Below are 12722 nucleotides of genomic sequence, written 5' to 3' on the forward strand. Positions count from 1 at the left end.
TCTGTCAGCCCAGTAAATTTTGCTTGTAAAAATATTTGCTGAGATTGAGAGGATCCACTTCCATTGCTTTTTAGCTCATCCTACCATATGCACACTAATTTTTTGTTGTTGTCTGTAGCCTTCATGCAGAAAAGAGGCAAATGTCTCTAGTTTGTATCTGTGATGCCTCTTCTGTACATCAAATTCAGAAATCTAAAAAACAGTTCTCATTGGAGGAGATAAAATGATTCAATCTCTAACAACAAGATAAACAAAAAATTCAACTTTTTGACTAAACCATATAGCTTACATTCTGTTTATGTATGCATCTGTAAGCCAATTGATTGTTTTCACATTTTTATCTAATATACATTTTGGATGCAGAGAAAATAACCTAAATGATGAAGCTGAAATAAATGCTGATAGACTGCATAAAGTCAAGAGTAAAGCCCAGTGAAGAAATGGGACATGCAATTTAAGCTGAAGTAAATTCAATAAATGATTGTCCAACCTTAGGCTTGCTCAGTTACTTGCACAAATTCTTCCATTTGAAATGCTGCAGGCCTACATGTGAGGCCTCGTTATAAAGACATTTGTGCTTTGCACCAACTAGCAGCAGTGAGTAACCGACAGATTCATCTCTTTGCATTTCTATATCACATTTTCCCTTTCTAGAGTAATAGAGTGTGTGTCTATAGTAAGCACCATGGACGAAGTGAAAGAACCTGTTTGTGTGGGCAAAACCAACATTTGCATATGGACAATTCAATAAAAAAAGAATGAAATACTGTAGGTCTGTGAATTAATAAAACATTTTTTATCTCTATATAATACATAGTCAACTTGTTTTTACAAATAAATCAATCATTTATTCTCTACATTGTTTGTATAATCTATATATTTTATTAATCTGCCATTCAAATTATTTTTAATTGATCTCAATCTCTTTACTGTCACCAATTAACAAAGAAAAGTGTCGGGTCGGTTAATTCCAAGGTCCATGGCTGTCTTTCCAAGACTGGTCATTGGTGGGCTACCCCCAGTGCTGACTCTGTCCATGCCTGCCGTCATGGGATAAAGCTGTAGAATACCCCCATTCTGGATCACTGAGATCTCATTCTTCTTCATGGCTAGGCCGTTGGTTATAGCTGATGCGTAGCGGTTCCAGAACCCTGGATCCACGTTCATGGCCCGTTCCGTCAGGTCCTTCTGAAACATCTCTCCGAACTTCATGGCAGCTTCCCCACCCAGCAAGGCCAAGGGGTTCTCCACCGACAGACGCCTGCCTCTTCTGGCTGGTGCGTTGTTCCACATATGAGTGCCCATGTGTACCTAAAGAGAAATGGGGGAGATGGGATGGAGGACATAAAACCCAAATACATGAACATTAGTCATAGCTATTAGCTAAGCTATAAATATGCTGAAATAGTTTGAACAACAGGTACTGAGTCTTAAGAGTGTTTGGGAGAAAATACAGTCATTATAATCCCATTAAAATGTGGAGTACCTTCAGGTTTCCTTTAGTTGTGAATGCCCTGCCACAGATGGAGCAACCGAAAGGTTTCTCCCCTGTGTGGGTCCGCTCATGGATCTGTAGAGCACTGGCTGAGGAGAAGTTCTTTCCACACGCATGGCAGTTGTGTTGCTTCGGGGTCCGTCGAAGTTGAGGTGGCCCAAGCAGAGAGGTGATTCCTGGGCTCACCAGAGATGGAGGAGCAGCAGGGACCTGGAGGCCAAATGGATGATGCAGCCCCTCGTTGAAGTTCATTGGTCGATGGTGCCCATTCATTTCAGATTTGATCATCCTTGGCGCAATGCTGGTAATCAGGCTAGGAATGCTTTGGCTGGAACCTAAAACAATTAGATAAAGGGATGTTTAGAGTTTTAATCAGTTGTGGGGATAACTTAATAAGATCGACATTTGCTAGATAGTGAAGGGGGAAAACAACATTTTCAACACTTGTAGTGATAAAGAGCTTTTAAAAAGGGAACACCTTTTTACATTGTTATTACACCTACTCTACACAACAGGTATTATCAGTTGATATTGTTATCTTACCACGTTCTTTACTCAGGAACAGCGTACTGTAAGGACTCTCTTGTTTCACACACTGCCTGTTAGGTTGCAACCCTCTCAGATCCAAAGTCACTCCATTTTCCAGTACCGGAGTTGAGGTGGACAAATCAAATTGCTCACTCTTCACTGAGGCTGTGATCTCTTGGGACTCTCCACTGTGCTTCCCAGATGGGGAATTGCAGAGGTGGACCTCAGAATTGCTTTGCGCAGGTGACACTGGTACATGAATACAGGTGGACGATTCAGACACAGTTGGGCTGCCGGCTGCATTGTGATTCTGTCCTTCTCCCACTATAGAGGAGTGGATAGCAGCATGGCGCTCACTGTCCATAAAACCATTCATCATTGACTTTAGCCCAAAGGAGTGGTTTAGGTTCATGGTGGAGTCTATCATTTTCATTTGGTTCTCCAGTGCAGCTATGCTGAAGACAACAGCATCAGAGTTGGGAGAAGAACTAGAGACAGAGCTCAGGGGATTAAGGGTATCAACACCCCCCTCCATATTTTCTACCTCTTCTTCTTCTTCATCATCATCCTCTTCCTCCCCCATGGAGTTGTCATACATGAGGTCATTGTCATATTTATTCAGGCTGTCAAAGTTCTTCTCGTGGAAGGAGAGATCATTGTCGAGGTCCTGTAGGCAGTCCATTAAGGGTGAGTTTGAGATCTGACCTCCCATATGCATGCGGATGTGCTGCTGTAGAACTACAGCGTTGGTGAACTTTTTCTGGCAGATGGGGCATGAATGTTGAACCCGGAGAGGAGGGTTTGCTCTGTGGACACCAATGTGGGTATTCAGATTTCCTTTGGTGGTGAAAGCCCTGCCACACACCTTACATTTAAAGGGCCTCTCCCCAGTGTGGATACGGTAGTGCATCTTCAGCGCGCTTTGGCAGCTGAGCACGCGGTGACAGAGGATACACTGGTTGGGGTCTGTTATCTTCTTGTCTATGTTCTCCACCAGCTGCTGGAGCTTTGAGGTCTCTGACGTTTGCATAGAGTCCAGGAGGCCACCGAATGGAAACTTTGCTTTGAACGGGTCAGAGGCCAGGGAAAGTGGTGAAAAGTTGGAAGTCAGAGCACTGGGCTCAGGTGTGGATGTGGTAATAGTCATGGCTTTACTTGTTGCCACAGTAAGTGGACTCACCCTGGGTCTAGTCATCCAGTTCTGGGACAGATGAATTTCCTCTGCTTTCAAGACATGGGAGGATTCCCCCTCCTGATTAGACTGTGGAGACTCTAAAGCTGTGGGAACACTAGTTTCATTGCCTGTAGTGTTCAGCGACAAAGACACACATTCACTTAAGGCTGGGGAAGGCCTAAAAGGAGATTTGATGGGTGGTGTGACACTTAGAGATCCACTTGAGCTTCCCATAGTAGTGAGAGTGAAGGGAAGCTGAATGCCCATAGAGGTGGGTACCGTCGCTGAAACAGGCTTGCTATCCAGCCAAGTGGCTCCTGTTTTTTCAGGAGGGAATGACATGCCATAGGGAATGCCAGAGCTCGTTGGCACATTGTCTAAATATTCCGGCACTGGATAAGGGTTCATCTGAACACGGGGATACTTTTCTTTGTGTCTCTGGAAGTGGACTTTCAGGTTCCCTTTAGTGGAGAAGCGATTGCCGCAGAGGTTGCACTTGAAGGGCCTCTCCCCGGTGTGAGAGCGCAGGTGGATCTGCAGCGCGCTGTCGCTGCCAAACACTTTGGCGCAGAACCTGCACTTATGCTTGAAAAAGGGCTCCTCGGGGCTGGGCTTGGTGTCGAACATGGACACACTGGGCAGCTTGCCATTCCGGTGGTGCTTCATCAGGGCGGAGAGGGGGTCGAGGGCATTAGTCGTGGCTGCGATGCTGGCCAGGGGGTTGGGGAAGATGACACTGCTGGGGGGGCTCTGAGGTAGAAACGGCAGGCTGGATGGTGAGCTGAGGAGACTGTTGCTCTGGTCCTGCATGGAGAGTGGGCTGGACGAGGTCAGGGTCTGAGTACAGCTACTGCTTGTGTGTGAGTATGAACCCATGCAGGGAGGATGTAATGAGGAAATATTGTTGCAGCTAGTAGGGGGAGGGGCAGAGTTGTCAGAGGGAGCTGAGGTACATCTAGCGTCTCTCATGTGGGCCTGTCCATATGACGTTTGTTTGGAGAGTGTGTGGGACCTTTCAAGCACAGATGCCGAAGACACAGACGCTTGTCCATTAACAGCAGAGGGTATGGTCCCAGACAGTGGTAGGACAGGGGGAGCAATGAGGCCTTGGGAGGGGAAAGGGTTTGGTGCCAGTGATAGGGCCCTGGAGACTGGGTTTAGTGCTGTTTGTGTGGGCTGTCTGTTCATGAAGGCCACCTGGCTACGGATCTGCTCAATAAGCTGCAACTGGTGGACCTGTTGCTCCTGCAAAGCCAGCAGGTGCTCTAGGATCACTGGGATGGCCGCTGTGGCCGCCTTCCCTCCTGCCCCACTACTGTGGAGGCTCTGGGAGAACTGGGCAACAGCCACCCGGGTACCGTGGAGGATCTCCAGTGTTACGTTCGTACTGGGCATGCTGCTAGTCACAGAGGACGACTGAGCTGAAGGGATAGCCAACTCAGTTATATCTGGGGGACTCTGGGAGCTAGATGACTTATATTTGCCGTGGTGCTGCTGCTCCACCTCCATGGATTCATCCTCCTTCTCACCCATGTTCATCTCCTCTAACACATCTGTGCTGTCATTATCATTATAATTCATAGGCTCCACCAGTTCAAGGCCCCCGTCCGCTGACTCCATGTCTGCTGAGTCCCTGTGGGCCAGGCTAAGAATGGCCAGGCTGAGGGTTGGAGAGGATCCAGCTGGGGACCCCTCAGGTTCAGGGATCCTCTCATCTTCCTTCACAATGAGGACCTGAGGAAGGTCCTCTGTGCAGCTTCTCTGGTGCTCATACAGTTCGGCCCAGGTGAAGTACTCAGCAATGTTTCTACACACATGGGTTTCCTCAATGCCACTGCGGCGCTCCTCCTCATCCATTCCCTCCAATAGAGCTGCATGGAAAACAGGGGGAGAAGAAAATAATTGTTAGTTAATATAACTAGGATGACAGACTATAACCCTACAACTACAGTAAGAGTAAACCTTTTCAACGATAAACTAAATCTATAGTTTTCATTCTAAATGTGTAGATTAATTGCATCATATTAGACCCAGTTTCTACTCAATTCAATCTCCTTGTATGCAGCTGCTAATTTGATTTGGTTAATCAATCAAATTATGTGACCTACCAATTGTGCATACTGAAACTTAATGAAATGTATTGATTATTGATTCCCAATGCATTCATACAGTTAAAGTGCCATGTCCGTTGAGTACAAATTGGGTCTTTGAATGGCTCATTCCCTATTGCAATCAACCACTCGAATTTCCGCAGCAGGAATTTCAAATGCTATTCCACAACGCTTGGCTCTGTCAAACAAACAAATCACTGTCTATTAGAGCATGCCTGGGAAAAGTGCACCATTATCTTTGTGAAATTGTTTCCAAAATGACCTTCTGTAAACAAGCTGAAAACAAGTTCATAAAACAGCAATATTTCCAAATAATATTTCATAGTTCATTCGAATTACTACATTCTGTGAATTCATGTGAGATTATATTTACAGTGTAGTAATTTAAAGAACAAAACAGGGAAAACCCAATAATTGATCTTTCTCATTCTATAGGAACCTTTTAAATTATTCATCTATAATGCTGCTTCTATTTGAAAGTAATAATTAGTTTAACATGTTATCAATGTAGATCATTAAAACATGTATTTATTGGTCTGATGTTGATATTAAATAACTTCACTAATACCTAGCTACACAATCCAGCTATAAACACATGGCAAACCATTTTTTTTTTTTATTCCTGGCTGCAAATACCTCCCTCGCACAGACAGAACATTATATTTTAACATGATATTTATCTAGATCTTGGACATGCAATAGCTACTGCTATGTTGATGTAAATTATATAAGGAGTAAACAGACGTTCCTACAATCTCATGGCCTCTTGTTCAATATCCTCAGTGATATTCTAGCAGCTGCAGTAACTGTAAAAAGTCTAGAGAGCTTAATTCTTTTAGACATTAAGCTTCTCCTAAATGCCCTCAAATCAATGCAGTTGACAGGGAAATCGCCATGGCATCTGTTAAAGCTGTGTGTTGTTAGGAGGCTGGCTGATGAGCATGCCAGCTGGGTAATGCTGGGAAGTTCCAGCGAAACAATACTTTATGTGCATCCAAAATGGCATCCTATTTCCTGTATAGTGCACTTTTGACCAGCGCCCATAGGGTTCCATTTTCAACCTTTCTTTTATTGCACATACACCCAAGTTGCTTTTCAATGCGCATTGAAACAACTTTTCAATGGTCATTGTGTGATGAATAAATTCAGTCTATAAATCTATAAAATCAGAAAAAAAGGGATAACTGTGCATGTTTACCCTTCTATAGAATAAGATAGAATGGAGATATGGCTTAAACGTATCATTGAAACATGAGTGCCGTGATCTATCCAAGGTTTAGTCTTTTCAGTACATCAAATAAATAAAATTGACATGTTTTTTTGATCACTGTTTGTTAAAAAACTAAACATTGTAGCAAAAACAGTTTTGGGGGGTTTCTTACTATTTTTGAGTGCCTTCGTGGCCCTGGTTGAAAAACAGGGCCATTGTGACAGCGCATACACAAAGCAGCTTCGATAATGTGCGTGTGTGCGTGTGTGCGTGTGTGTGTGTGTGTGTGTGTGTCTGTGTCTGTGTCTGTGTCTGTCTGTGTCTGTGTGTGTCTGTCTAGTGTGTGCGCGCGTGTATGTTTGTGTGTGTGTTTGTATGCGCATGTCCAACAATGTCTAGCATACTGTGTGGTAAATAAATTGTAGTTCTGAGGGATTAGTGATGAGTGCTTTTTGAAGTCAGTTCGGTTTCAGTTTGATAATTAAAAAAAAACGGTTATCAATTTCAGTTCCTATTGTTTTGTTTTTTAACATTAAATGCACTATGCATCATGAGAGTGCAATGCTGTAACAACACATAATAAAATAATTAATACAAGTCCCATGATGGTAGTTACTGCTTATCTCTTATTAACCATAATTTGTTCGCATTACTTGACTTTCATAAAATATTTCAGTTGTGTTTATTACATTTGTTTTATTTGAAGACTTTATTATTTCATTCCGAGTCATAATCTCATCTCTATAGTTCTGCTGCCTATGCTGTCTGACAAATCACTATTTAGTAGTTCTTCAAAGTAAATAAGACACACTTTTATGACTGCTGAATACCAACTAACAATCATATCATGTATTTTCAGATACCTTAGATATTTTCAGGTAGAGATACCAGCGAAACAGCTGCTCTCTATCCCTCTTGATCACACATTCTTCTCTCACTGTCAGTGTCTGGACCACACTAACCTAACGTGCCAGGCGTAAAAGAAACACACAGACTGGACAAGTAGGCGTGCAATGGATTATGGGCATTGTAGTTAATTAACCTTGTTTCCAACTTGAAACTATGTAGAATATTAGCCTGTTGGAAACTACAACTCCCTACTACATGACACAGTTCAGGATTGATCTGATTTATCTTTAGAGAAACTGCCAATGTGAGCATTGAGCTCACAGAAAAAAAATAAACGAAGGCGAATAAAAATAATTGAACCGATGTTGGTCAATTAGTTGTTTAAAGCCTAGAAAATAGCAGACATTTCTGCACTAATTTATTGTCACACCAAGTTCAATAATAATTGATCGTGGACTACAGGAAAAGGAGGGCCGAGCACACTCCCATTCTCATCGACGGGGCTGTAGTGGAGCAGGTTGAGAGCTTCAAGTTCCTTGGTGTCCACATCACCAACAAACTATCATAGTCCTTGCTTCCTGCCATCCAGGATCTCTATACCAGGCAGTGTTAGAGGAAGGCCCTAAAAATTGCCAGACTCCAGCCACCCTAGTCATAGACTGTTCTCTCTGCTACCGCACGGCAGGCTGTACCGGAGCGACAAGTCTAGGTCCAAAATGCTTCTTAACAGCTTCTACCCCCAAGTCATATGACTGCTGAACAGCTAATCAAATGGCTACCCGGACTATTTGCATTGACCCCACCCTTTTAAAAAATATATTATCTATTATCTATGAATAATCACTTTACATATTACCACGACTTACCTGTACCCCTGCACATTGACTCGTTACCGGTACACCATGTATATAGCCTCGTTATTGTTATTTTATTGTTGCTCTTTTATTTTTTAAATTGAGTTAATCTGTACATATTTTAACTGCATTGTTGGCTTGTAAGTAAGCATTTCACGGTAAGGTCTACACCTCTTGGATTCGGCGCATGTGACAAATACAATATTATTTGTTTTGATTTAATAACCTAAACAGCATACAAAACATTTCAGTAGAGAATCAGTGTCATTGGCTCATCTAAGTGGGTGGCCTCAAGATCACCAATGGTAAGTTACTTAGCAAACAGAAGTAAGACAACGATGCCATGAGTAGCTAGAGTTGGATTTTCTAAAAAATGTTACAAATATTTTTCTAATTGATAATTCAAATACTATCCTTCTTCATAGTTAATATAGGGAAAGTTGTTGCTGTATCAGAAAGCTACCTCAACAACAAAAACAGAAACACTTTTGACAATCTAGGTGGGTATATTATGACTCTGACGGGAAATAAATGACACAATGCACTATCCAAACACAGGAACAAAGGATGGCCAAAATATATTTGTATTGTTTGTTTACAGTGGAGAGCAAAATCATTCACAGCAATTGATATTTTGATATGAAAACAAACAGATCAGAGTGAGGAATCAGTTTACACAGCAATACATGCTTCAGAGGTCTATGGCACAGATGTACTAATTGCATTATGATTCTGACATGCAGCACTTGCCCCTTGTAGGGTGAGGTGGACAAAGGTTAAATCAGCAGGCTCAATCAAAGCTCATCTCAGAACACAACCCCTGCCTGGTGGGGGAAGGGACAAAGAAGAGCCTTGTTGGCACTCAATGCAATCCCACCTTTTCATACTACTAATCTGCCACATTTGTCAACAATACAGGCCAAGCACGAAGACCCTAGAAAAAAATGGCCTGATGGGTTGCCTAACATTGAATAACGGAAAAATCCTACACAATCTTTGACTGAGGTGGGGGGAAATATTTTAAAATAATTACTCAAATAAATACCGTGCAGATAATGTAATAAACCTGATAGTAATGAATCATTTTGAGTTTAAGGACCTCTGAGCAAGATTCTGATGATTCTGATTTAATCACTGTGCCAAACCCTATTACAACCCGTTTAACACCATAACACTTCTAAAACGTATCAAAACTAGATTATTTAATTATCACAAATTAATGTTACCATGAAATATATCATATATTATCATAAGGATAAATGTGCTATTACTGTAAAATATATTTATTTAAGTTGATATATCCATCAGCCATATGAGAACAATATTGGCCTACACTTATGTGCTGTCCAGAAAACTTTAGAAAACATTAGGCATTTTATTTGGAGGGAGGGAATAGCATTGGTACAAATGACGAATATCTTAAACAAAACAAAAACTGTCATCTAGAATTTGTATCTATGGAAAATGGAAAAAAAATACTTTAAGACTATTTAGGAAATGTGTAGAAAGCATAAAATATGTTGTCTCAAATAGAACTCAATTAAAATAGTCATGTTTGAGTGTGGCTCAGATAAATATTTAAACAATGCAATTTCTTGTCTTGAATGGCTTGAATAGATTAACGGGATAAATACTATATTTTTGTTGATATTCATATTTTATACATATAGGCTACTGTATCTGTAAAATATGAATCGAATCAGGGAAACATTTTCTGACCATTAGCCTCCCACTGAGCACACCACGTCATTTCAACATGGATAATTTGGTAATATCTGTTTGAGACATTGATCAATGAGATTACAACCTATATTCCTACACTCAAAAAGACAGCCAAAAGTTAGTTGAATTTCCATTGTGTTATCACTACGCTTTCAACCATCTAATAGCACAACCAAATTCCATTGTTAAAACAATATCAGATTTTTGGTTTAGTTGCCACCCAAATGTCTATCACTACGCTTTCAACTATTTAAAATCACAGTCCTATTGTTTAACTTTTTGGATGAGATGGAGATGTGATTCCAACATATACATTATTCATTTGTAGACAAACTGGAACGAAGTCAGTGGCACAGAACTATCTAATTAGAACATACATGGCCTTCAAATGTTGATATTTGGTTGCGTTGACAACCAAACACAATTGAACATCACTAAATATCATTACATTTGAAATCAACCCGAGCTTGAAACCCTAAGCCTCTGTATTGTTGATTGTTTTTGGTTGAATCCTGGGTGAATTGAAACAATAGCTGTTGACAATTTCGCAAATGCTATATAGGCCTAAATAGCATAATTGATGATGTGAGTGATAAAGTATGGTCACATTTTGTTTGCTCTATTAAACTAACCCTTTGGAATGACATTGATAGCAACAGAAAATCTATTTCATTTTTAAGTGGAGATCTCTCAACAATCATTCTCTCGATAGCACATTGGTCATAGTCAGTGACAAATATCATAGCTCAGCAGGGCTTGTTTAGAACCTTTGGTGGGAGATCAGAGGGTAGCTGTAGATAGATCAATTCTCCAGTAGGAGGTGCTGCCCAGCCTATTGTTTTTTTTTCTGATAGTGGAAATAATGTTGAAGATCTGACATTGTTTTAAAGGTACAAATTCAACATATTTTATACTAGGTTTGTCTATGTTAATATATGGTTACAATGATGACATCCTGTGGTTTAAATTTCACCCTCAAAACAACAGTTTACTTTTGTGCTTTTTTTCCAAATACAATGTATTTTCCATGTAGATTTTACGTCACTATATGTTGACAAAATACCTTGAAGCAACGTTGATTTAACCAGTTTGTGCACACTTTCAATTGCAGTAGAATATGAAAAATTGTATGACATATACGTTTTCTTTTCCATACCTGAGGATAAATATAGTCTAATAAAAAAACTAAAATAGCATATAAAGCCTACCTCTTTCAAAAAACGAAGTATTTTTGAGTGGACCTGTCCTAATTATCTTGGACACGTCCATAATCCAAAACCGAACTCACATTCTGGACTTATAACTCCTTGTGTAAATCATATGTCAATTGTACCATAGTTGCCTACCATATGTGTGACAACAAAACATTTTTATGACATAGTTTTTCATTAACATTATACAGTTACACTAAAGCATAATATACACAGACAGGGAGCTGACGTGGATCCTCTTTGAAACTACTTCCTTTTTATAAATGGGTCAAAATAATGTCATATGACTTCATGATAAATGTAATAACAACAACAATACATTTTTTATGTACATGTAGGGCCAAACTGTTTCAATATTCCTTCACATCGAAAGGATATAGCCTATAGATAGGCTACACATCTCTCAGGACACATTTCTACCATTACCTGTGGGCAAAATTGCACGCATAGCTCATGAAAGTGTGCTTTGATATCGATCAGACAATAATCTATCCGGAGTTATCTTATCATATCCGAGGGCTTTTTAATGTATTTATGCTAATGTGTATTATTTATCCAGGCTATAAACGACCATTTATTTATAACACTTTCTTATATTGAATAAGACATCACACTGAGGTGCAGGATAAAGACCGTTGAACATCTGCTCCCATTCACAGTAATCCTGAGTTTTTGTGACAACTTGGGAAGTAAAGGAAATAATAAAATCGTTTTTTTTAAGTCCCTGACTCTAATAAAAAAAATATATATATATAAGGCAAAGGGTTATAATAATATATGAATGGTTAGGAAGGATTATAATAAGAAATTAATTAATAACTATTCAAGCTAAATAGGCCTGCTGTAGCCTAGTATAATCTGGCAATCAAATATGCATATGATAACTTTTTTTAATGCTTTTTTTTGTTGGATAAAAATGTGTGCGAATCTCACGTACCATGTTCTGTGGCGACGTCGGTTTGCAACGCTTCTTCGTCCAATTTGAGATGTTGTGGCTTCGCTTGCTTGCGGCGGGACATGTTGTCAGTTCTCTGCTAGTTGCTCTTGTTGCCTTTGGCGGATACATCAGCATCTAACAAATAAAACCCGTCAGAGAGAGTCGGGTCTGTGAAATAAGGGATAACCTATTAGCTGGTGTTACTTACCCATGTGCAGATTGCGCATGTCGGTGTAATTATGATGGAGGATAATGCTTGATGACTCTTGGTGGCTTTCGATGGGGGATTGGCTTTCGATGGGGGATTGGCTAAGGTCCAGCTGACCCACACTAGATATGGAAATGAGGGATGGATTTGATAATTACACTATACTTTGCTTCCTATCCACCTGTCTTTCCGCACGGTCCACCATACAACAGTGATGGACATTACTAAGTCGAGAACATTTCTCTCCCTTCTGGTTGGTTTTGTTCTGTTTTTACCCGCCACACTTTTGTAAATGTATTTGTGCCATTCGTTTTTATTGTAGCCTACCTTTTCCCCAACGCGTCTTTAAGTTTAAGTCCCATTGTTATCAGAAGTCCTTTCTTTTAATTTACTCCACTTTCATTTCTGTTTTTTTCCCACGCA

The 12722-nt window shown here is 40.4% G+C and overlaps 1 protein-coding gene across 1 annotated transcript; it reads right to left on the minus strand.

Annotated features, from left to right (window-relative positions):
- Nucleotides 1-775: 775 nt before the first annotated feature.
- On the minus strand, nucleotides 776-12276 carry sall3b (spalt-like transcription factor 3b). The gene is given in 5 exon segments (XM_036952540.2): nucleotides 776-952; nucleotides 955-1311; nucleotides 1487-1830; nucleotides 2039-5068; nucleotides 12092-12276. Coding segments are annotated over 5 exon segments (3858 nt in total). The 5' UTR covers nucleotides 12174-12276; the 3' UTR covers nucleotides 776-907.
- Between the last annotated feature and the right edge of the window lie 446 nt (nucleotides 12277-12722).

The sequence above is a fragment of the Oncorhynchus mykiss genome, chromosome 18, assembly GCF_057628025.1.
Source record: "Oncorhynchus mykiss isolate SJ-2025 chromosome 18, ASM5762802v1, whole genome shotgun sequence".
NCBI lineage: Eukaryota > Metazoa > Chordata > Actinopteri > Salmoniformes > Salmonidae > Oncorhynchus > Oncorhynchus mykiss.